This window comes from Asparagus officinalis, chromosome 8 (genome assembly GCF_001876935.1).
Source record: "Asparagus officinalis chromosome 8, Aspof.V1, whole genome shotgun sequence".
Classification (NCBI taxonomy): domain Eukaryota; kingdom Viridiplantae; phylum Streptophyta; class Magnoliopsida; order Asparagales; family Asparagaceae; genus Asparagus; species Asparagus officinalis.
In genome coordinates this window covers 8,611,962-8,621,703 of record NC_033801.1, presented here as the reverse complement: position 1 = coordinate 8,621,703, position 9,742 = coordinate 8,611,962, and the positions used below count along the sequence as shown (strand labels likewise).

General features: G+C 43.3%; 1 protein-coding gene across 1 annotated transcript in view; it reads left to right on the top strand.

The window, feature by feature from the left end:
• The window catches only part of LOC109820393 (phospholipase A1-II 5-like), a 3,170-nt gene extending 1,640 nt beyond the window's left edge, over positions 1-1,530 (top strand). The window contains 1 exon segment of the mRNA XM_020386524.1: positions 604-1,530. Coding sequence (XP_020242113.1) covers positions 604-1,305 — 702 coding nt within the window. The 3' untranslated portion in view covers positions 1,306-1,530.

Below are 9,742 nucleotides of genomic sequence, written 5' to 3'. Positions count from 1 at the left end.
TCCCCCCTTCCCCGCATCACACACTCTCTCTTCAATCACTCACCTCCCCTCTCTCCTCCCCATCCTCCAGTCAGACCCTACCCCCCCTTCCCGAGTCAACCGCCCAATAAAACCACCACAGCACGGGCACGATTGCGACCCCTAGGCCACCCACCAGACGGCTGGGAGTAGAGGCGGAAGTGGTGCCAGGTGGCGGAGGAGCCGCCGGAGCTCGGGAGGCGGTGGCGATCGAGCTGGGCTGGGCCTGAGCGTGCCGGGGCCGGTGCGTTCGAGCGCGAGATCCTCTCTCTTCTGGGAGGGTCTGACAGGGGATGGGGAAGGAGAGGGGGAGGTGAGTGATGAGAGAGAGAGACTGATGCAGGTGAGTGAGGAGATGCACGGGACTAGCAGTCCCGTGCACTCAAAAAAAGACTTATCAGCGAAATCGATCCTTTTCCAATGAAAAGGGTCGATTTTGCTAATTTTTTCTTGAAATGGTCGATTTTGCATATTAAAGTTAAAAAACGGTTCTTTTTAAAAATTTGTCCTTCGATTTTATATTTTGCTGTTTTAATTGATTGCATAGAGTTTTAATTTGAATTTATATATGAAATATCTGACAAGGTTGCCGAAGCTTGGTACCACGTCTACACAGAGAGGAACTCCATGTCTCCCTTCAGCAAGTTCAGCGCTCGCGCGCAGCTCATAGTCAGCCTTAGGAAACTCGTCAGGCAGTACAAAGACGAGGAGCTCAGCATAGTCTGCGTGGGACACAGTTTGGGAGGTACGCTAGCTGTGCTCAGCGCGTTCGACATAGTGCTGCAAGGATTGTCCAAAAAGGGCAAAAATGACTACTTCCCCGTGACCGCGGTGACGTTCGCGTGTCCGAGGGTCGGAAACAACGCTTTCAGCCAGCTGCTCAACAAGCAGCCCAAACTCAACGTGATTCATGTCAAGAACAAGGGCGATATTGTGCCCACCCTGCCGCCTACGTTGATACCAGCCCTGGGAGACTATGTCGACATTGGGGTGACGACAGAGCTGGATCCAAGGAAATCGGAGCGTCTCAGCTCAAACCCGGGCTACGGGGAGCTGCATAGCTTGAAAAACGTGCTGCACGTGCTACTAAGAACTTGGTGCAAGATGATTCCGTTGATGGGCAACGTGAATGAGTATGTGATGCCGGAGGATAAAGGGAAGGTGATGAAAGAGGAAGAGAAGGAGGAGTGCGATCCTGAACTCCCTAATATCGTGTTGATGCTTGAACCTGCTACTGCTAATGCTGCTGGTGCCAGTGCTGCTGCTGCTAATTTTCCGGCTACCTAAGTCTATTGAACTATATTATATGATCAGTTTCCCAATTATATTAAGCTAAACGAACTGTATGCATGTATGTGTATCTGTGTGTGTGTGTATATATATCATAAAGTGAGTTGTATTGTTACTACTTTCCATGTATCATAAAGTGAGTTATATTGTTACTACTTTCCATGTACTGTGAAAAAATATGTAAGAAATACTCTCTATATGTACCTGTTGGGGCGGGGTCCCGCCCGTCGCCGCGGAAGCGATATCACCTGAGAGAGAGCCCTGGCTTTCGTTATCACAAAAACACAAGTCAACCTCTCGCGGAAGCGATATCACCTGAGAGAGAGCCCTGGCTTTCGTTATCACAAAAACACAAGTCAACCTCTATATTCTTGTTTCTCAAAGGAAACGAGAATAGACAACCTCTATATTCTTGTTTCTCAAAGGAAACGAGAATAGATAATGAAATTCTTATTTCTCAAAGGAAAAAAGAATCAAAAAGTGATATATTTCATCAAAGTGAAATATACACTCTTCCTCTCACGGTTCAAGGACTGAAATATCGAGGGAACCTACAAGCTATGGCAACTCACAGATAAGACAAATACAAACACGAGATTTTTACGTGGTTCGGCAAACTAGCCTACGTTCACGGGAGGGGGTTTCAATATGAGGAGAATACCAAACTTTACAAGCTCTCTCTCAACTCACTCTTTCTTTTTTCTCAAAAGAACAACCCACTTGTTTTTTTCTTAATTTCCCCACACACCCCACCTCTCTATTTATAGGAGATCAGAAAAGGGGGAACCGAAGTTTGGCGGGAGCTCGCGGCGGGAAAACAAGCGCGCGCGGGAACAGTGGCGGGAAGCGGCGCTTAAGGACACGAACTCGGGCGCTGGGCTCGAGGCTGCGGGCGTCGTGGCCCTTGCGTGCGCGCGCAAGAAAGAGAAGGGCGGCTCTTTCTCGTGGGCGTGGGCAGACAGACCCACGTGGGTAGGGCCCCACACCCCATCACAATTCTCCACCTCGTTCATCATTTGATAAAAACCAGGCCATACCAGCTGCGTCACTATACCGTGACTGCCTACGTACCCTCCACCGGGATCAAGCTAATCGTAGTTCTGCAATTATTCTCCAACATAGCCTCCACCTCACCTCCATCACCGCCCCGCAGGGCCATGCCCTCTTGGACAACTCAACACGGGCTAATATGAAGCAAGTCCAAGCAATGCTTAAACTTGCTACCTGTGACCACCTTGGTTAACATGTCCGCGGGATTCTCATTCGTATGCACCTTCATGAGAGAAATATCACCATCCTCTATGACATCCCGCACAAAATGATACCTGACGTCGATATGCTTGATACGAGCATGGTGAACTTGATTCTTCGCCAAATGAATCGCACTTTGACTGTCGCACCACAAATTCATGCTCTCCTGCTCAATTCCCAAATCGTCTAGAAGACCCCACAGCCACAGTGCTTCCTTCACTCCCTCCGCCATGGCCATGTACTCGGCCTCTATAGTAGAAAGTGCCACTGTAGCCTGCAACATCGATCGCCAACTAACTGGAGCCCCATGTATTTTGAATACATAACCAGTAGTAGATCGCCGTCTATCTAGATCGCCCGCATAATCTGAGTCCACATACCCGTCGATCTGATATGTATCTCCACCAAAACACAGACCCGTATCCGCGGTACCTTTCAAGTACCTCAGAACCCATTTCACCGCTTCCCAGTGCGTCTTTCCCGGATTCGCCATGAATCTGCTGACCACACTAACCGCTTGTGAAATATCAGGGCGTTTACACACCATGGCGTACATCAAACTGCCAACTGCACTTGCATAAGGAACACGCTCCATGTGTGCCTTATCTTCCGCTGTAGTGGGAGATTGTTTACCTGAAAGCCTGAAGTGTTGAGCCAATGGAGTCACCACCGACTTAGCACTTTGCATCCCGAACCTCGCGATCACCCGCTCTATGTAGCCCTTCTGACTCAAGAACAATCGCCGATTCGCCCGCTCTCTTCTAATCTCCATACCCAGTATTTTCCTTGCAGCGCCCATGTCCTTCATCTCGAACTCTTTACTAAGTTGAGATTTCAGCTTATCTATCTCCACCCTGCTCATTGAAGCAATAAGCATGTCATCCACATACAAAAGGAGATAAATATAATCACCTCCACGAAGCTTCCGAATGTAAACACAGCAATCATAATCGCTTCGGGAAAACCCATGCTTCAGCATGAAGGAGTCAAATCGCTTGTACCACTGCCGAGGAGATTGCTTCAATCCATACAGTGACTTCCTCAAGCGACATACATGATTCTCCTTGTCCTCAACCTTGTAACCCTCAGGTTGATGCATATAGATCTCTTCATCCAAGTCTCCGTGCAAGAAGGCCGTCTTGATATCGAGTTGTTCCAGCTCAAGATCACCATGAGCAACAATACTTAATAGCACCCGAATAGAGGTGTGTTTCACTACCGGAGAAAATATCTCATTGTAATCCACACCCTCTCTTTGTGCAAACCCCTTAGCCACTAACCTCGCCTTGTACCTCGTTCCACCGAGCTCTGAAGGATCTTCCTTTCTTTTATACACCCACTTACAACCAATAGCTTTTCTTCCTACGGGCAATGGGACCACCTCCCATGTTTGGTTCTTCCGGAGAGATTCCATCTCCTCCTCCATCGCAGCCAACCAACTCTCGCTATCCTTGTCCCGAATAGCTTCCTTGAAGGAGACCGGCTCATCTTCCTCCACCGAGAGTGCGTATTCCACCAAATTAACATGCCCATAGTGCTTCAGGGGTTGATCAGCCCCCAGCTTCTGTACCTGCTTGTATACTCTCCTTGGCCTAGTGGAAGCCAAGCTATCATCGAGCTGCTATCGTTGTAGTGCCTGTGTATTCTCCTGCTGGACCTCCTCCTGCTCAAGTTCATCATCTACCTGACTTTCCACTTGAACACGACTAGAACCTGGTTGGTCTTTAGGTTCTATCTCAATAACCTGGGACTCGGGAGTCCCAACAGTATCAACACCACCATCTTTGGGCACCCTAGCAATCATGGACTTCTCATCAAATGTAACGTCCCTGCTGATCACAAACTTCGAATCTTCTGTACACCAAAGGCGATAGCCTTTTACACCATTTGCATACCCCAAGAAAATTGCCTTCTTGGCTCTCGCGTCAAGCTTTCCCTCGTTGACGTGATAGTAGGCGGTACACCCGAAGATTCAGAGCCTCTCATAATCTGCATGCTCCCCTGACCACACCCGATAGGGTGTATCACCGTCCAATGTCGAATGTGGAGATCGATTCACAATATAGCAAGCTGTAGCAATCGATTCTGCCCATCATTCTTTGCCCAAACCAGCATAAGATCGCATACTCACTGCTTTCTCCCGCAGTGTTCGGTTCAGTCTCTCCGCGACCCCATTTTGTTGTGGTGTAGATCTTACTGTCCAGTGTCTGGTAATTCCCTCCTGATCACAGAACTCCTTGAAAGCACTGTCTGTATATTCTGTACCATTATCAGATCTCAGTGTCTTCAATTTCTTGCCCGTCCTGTTCTCAACCATCACCTTCCACTTCTTGAATCACAGAACTCCTTGAAGGCACCGTCTGTGTACTCTGTACCGTTGTCAGATCTCAGCGTCTTTAATTTCTTCCCTGTCCTGTTCTCAACCATCGCCTTCCACTTCTTGAATGTCTCAAATACCTCATTCTTATGCTTCAGGAAATAAACCCAAGCATATCTTGAATGATCATCTATGAATGAGACAAAATATCTGCAACCACCCTTGGAAGTTGTCGAAGCCGGACCCCAAACATCCGTGTGCACATAATCTAATATCCCTCTGCTCTTGTGCTTGCTCCTCAGAAATTGAACCTTGTGCGCCTTTCCATACACACAGTCCTCGCAAAAATCCATGCAAGGCTTCTTCAGATTCTTCAGCAAACCCTCTTTACCAAGCAGATCCAGACCCTTCTCTGACATGTGCCCAAGCCGCCTATGCCATAACCGTGTGTGCTCACATGGGTCTCCACCACTTCCTTAAGTTCCAACTGTTGCATCTCCCGTTACCGTCGTACCCGAGAGAGTATATAGATTACCGTGACGAACACCCTTCATCACTGTTAAGGAACCCCGAACAACCCTCTTCACTCCGTTCTCTGTTACAATCTTGCAACCCCCGGAGTCCAAAGCACCGACTGAGATGAGATTCTTCCGCAAGCCGGGAACGTGTCGTACGTCCGTCAGGGTTCGAACCACTCTATCATGCATCTTGATTTTGATATTACCTAGCCCCACTGTTTTACAAGCATGGTTGTTCCCCATCAATACGGTTCCACCATCAATGCTCCTGTAGGTAGTAAACCACTTCCTGTTTGGACACATGTGGTAAGAGCAACCAGAATCAAGAATCCACTTCCCGGAGGTATCCTCGCCATCTGTGACGACATAACATTCCTTATCGCTCTCATCCTCTGAAGCGTAGCTCGCCTCTTCCTTGCCTTCTCGTCTTTCAGTCTTATTGTTGTTCTTCTTCCCACCTACTCTCTTGTTTGGACAGTCGACCTTGAAATGCCCAACTTCGCCGCATTTGAAACACGCTCGTCCCGCAAGAGGTCTCGATTTAGATCTAGACTTTCCTCCCTTGCCTTTTCCTCGCTCATTGCCTCTTCCTCTGGCAAACAGTCCCTGCGCTTGTTCTTTGTTACCACCAGTGGCCATATCACTAGTTGCAATTTTTCGAAGATCATCCGCTAGAAGAGCCGTTCTAGTTTCATCCATCGATAAAGTATCACCCACAAGCATCAGTGTTTGTACCAGGTTCTCATAAGACTTAGACAGAGATAGAAGTAGTAGAAGTACCTCTCTTCCAGCCAAAGCTTTGTGCAATTTTTACGAAATCAGCGAATTTTTCATCTGCATCCTCCAATAAGAAAAATCATTTTTCCCATTGAATTTTTCAATCTCGTATTTTCCAATTTTATTTGTTTTACTTGTAGAAACCATTTACCGCTTGTATTATATCAATCCGCTTCTCTCAGGAATTTTTAACAATTTCTTTGTGTTAGACCACACAATATTCAACCACCACCTCAGATCAGAAATTTTTACCACCTCCAGTCTGAATAAGGCTCTGATACCAATTGTTGGGGCGGGGTCCCGCCCGTCGCCGCGGAAGCGATATCACCTGAGAGAGAGAGCCCTGGCTTTCGTTATCACAAAAGCACAAGTCAACCTCTATATTCTTGTTTCTCAAAGGAAACGAGAATAGATAATGAAATTCTTATTTCTCAAAGGAAACAAGAATCAAAAAGTGATATATTTCATCAAAGTGAAATATACACTCTTCCTCTCACAGTTCAAGGACTGAAATATCGAGGGAACCTACAAGCTATGGCAACTCACAGATAAGACAAATACAAACACGAGATTTTTACGTGGTTCGGCAAACTAGCCTACGTCCACGGGAGGGGGTTTCAATATGAGGAGAATACCAAACTTTACAAGCTCTCTCTCAACTCACTCTTTCTTTTTCTCTCAAAAGAACAACCCACTTGTTTTTTTCTTAATTTCCCCACACACCCCACCTCTCTATTTATAGGAGATCAGAAAAGGGGGAACCGAAGTTTGGCGGGAGCTCGCGGCGGGAAAACAAGCGCGCGCGGGAACAGTGGCGGGAAGCGGCGCTTAAGGACACGAACTCGGGCGCTGGGCTCGAGGCTGCGGGCGTCGTGGCCCTTGCGTGCGCGCGCAAGAAAGAGAAGGGCGGCTCTTTCTCGTTGGCGTGGGCAGACAGACCCACGTGGGTAGGGCCCCACACCCCATCACAGTACCATGAAAATATAAGTGTCCCTATGTATTTGTTGCCTGATTGGTTCCACTATGATTAGTTTACTCAACTAGATTGAGCTAAATATATAAAATTACTGTACTCCAACAAAACTTCTAACTTGAAAGATCTAATCAGAAAAAACAAAAAGAGTATACACACACTGATTGGGACACTCATGGATCAAGGAAGAAGAGGGGGTTGTTAGGAATTAAATCTCCTATAAGCGACTGAGAAAACAAGAAAGACAAAAAAAAGACAATAAGAAAAGGCAAAGATTTTATATGGTTTGGTAATTTGTCTATATCCATGACCACCACATTAGGTTTTTTTTCTTTCTTTCTAATGAAGTTATAACTATATAAAGTATCTTGTGGGGACGATGGTCCATAGCATTAAATATATACAAAAATGATATAAGCCCTTGGATTATTGAACTTCGTGATTCGTGCACTGGTCCAAGGATTAATATCACTAGAATGCACATTCATGAATGAGGTTCATATAATACTAACTCATATAAAGAGATCAGGGGGTCAGCCTGATCAGCCCTATCAGACACACAATTTAGCCAACAAGGTAACGACTGCAACCCTTATGCTAGAGTTAGAGTCTTCTTGCGGCCGAAATCTCCAAAATTATTTTTCTCAACCTATACTGTCCAATAAATTCCAAAATTATTTTTCTCAACCTATACTGTCCAATGAATTCACTAGCTTAATTGTTGCTGGTTGCTTTACTAATTCATGCAGAAAATGTAAAATTTTCAGCTATGCTGATTCTTCCAACAATAACATTAGTTTAAAGACTTAAAAGCTATTATTTGTCTTCATTTGCTCCTGATCTCAAGAACTATAGTGCAAGCGTTAACTCAATAGCTTGAATGTGATAGATGAGCGTACAGAAGAAATCGTGCAAATAAAACAAGTAGAATATAGGGGCTGTTTGTTTGCCCCAAAAAAATGAGAACCCCCCGCCATGTCACCTTTGAGGAAATTCCCCCATGCCACCTTAGATTTTGGTTTCAACCGTTTTCCATTTCACATGTTTGTTTCATTTTGAGTTTTAAGAAAAGGGGGATGCCACGTAGGATGCCATGTCAAATTTTAAGAAATGTGTTTTCACACCAAAAACCTCTGAAAACACTTGGAAATGTCACTTCTATGAATCTTTAATTAATAAAAGCACTGTTGAAATAGTATAAGAGAATAAAACAGATTATTTAAATGCTGATTTTACTGTTGCTATTGCGGCTGACCTATATTTCTCTTTTTTTGTTCACAAACAAACACAAGAAATGGAAATCTATTCTACTGTTACTATTGCGGTTTTTTTTTGTTTTTAGTGTGACATGGCGGTGAAATGGGGTGATTTCTTTGCGAAACAAACAGAAAAATAAAAACTGGGAAATGTCTTGAAATGTGATGAACGCAAATGAAATGTGACATAAGATTCAAAGTTATATAATGATGAGATGCGTGTAAAGATTCAAATTAGAAAAACTATAATAATATTGAATGTTTTGACAGTCATAAGAGCATACAATAATATTTGGTGAAAACTTGTGTCAACTTAAGTGGATAGTGAATAGTGTGTTCACCAAAGTTTTAAACCACTCATATTGCCTAGGGATCCTTGTATTATATAAAAATGTGTTTTATATTAATAAATGTGTGGCTATTGTATTATATAAAAATGTGTTTTATATTAATAAATGTGTGGCTACAAACTTTGGTGGACATCAACTTAAGTTGATAGGAGTCTTGCTCATAATATTTAATGTTTTGACAATCATAAGAGCATACATTTCCAAGCCCCCAAGATTGCAAGCTCCCCTACACGGAGATCCATGGTGAAAATAATTGTGAAATATCAACTAAGTGAAAAACTTAATTTAGTAAAAAATCAAAATAGCAAGATAGATGCAACTAGGTCTGCCCATCCGGGACGGGCCGGACTGGGCAAAACCGGAGCCCGGTCCCTGCCCGGCCCGGGTTTTCTTAGTTTTTTAAAAATTTTAATTTTTTTTAATTTTTAAGAATACAAAGCAAAAAATATACACAATTTGGATAAAAAGATTATATTATTAATCAATTAGAATTATGTAATTTATAAATATAAAAAATAATAGAAATTAAAATGATAAAATAATATAAAATAATTATAGAATTTATAGAAACAAACAAAATTAAAAATAATTATAGAATTCAAAGCCCAAGAGTTCCAAGGCTCAATCAAAGACTTCTAAATATATATGTTGTGGCTAGGATTTGATCTACTAACCTCCTCTCCAAACGCCTAAATTTTTTGATCTACCAAACTTCTAAATTTTATCACTAGACTAAGTACCCAAAATATTTATGTCATTCAATATATCTATATGTATACACACACACACACACATACATATATTATACATAAAGAAATTGTAAATACTTATAGAAATTACATAAACAATTTGTATTATACATAAAAATATAAATTATACACACACACACACTTATATAACTGTAATTCTATAATATACACATATAAGTATATTTATATAAGAGTATAACTATATATATACACATATATTATACATATATAAGAGAGAGTATA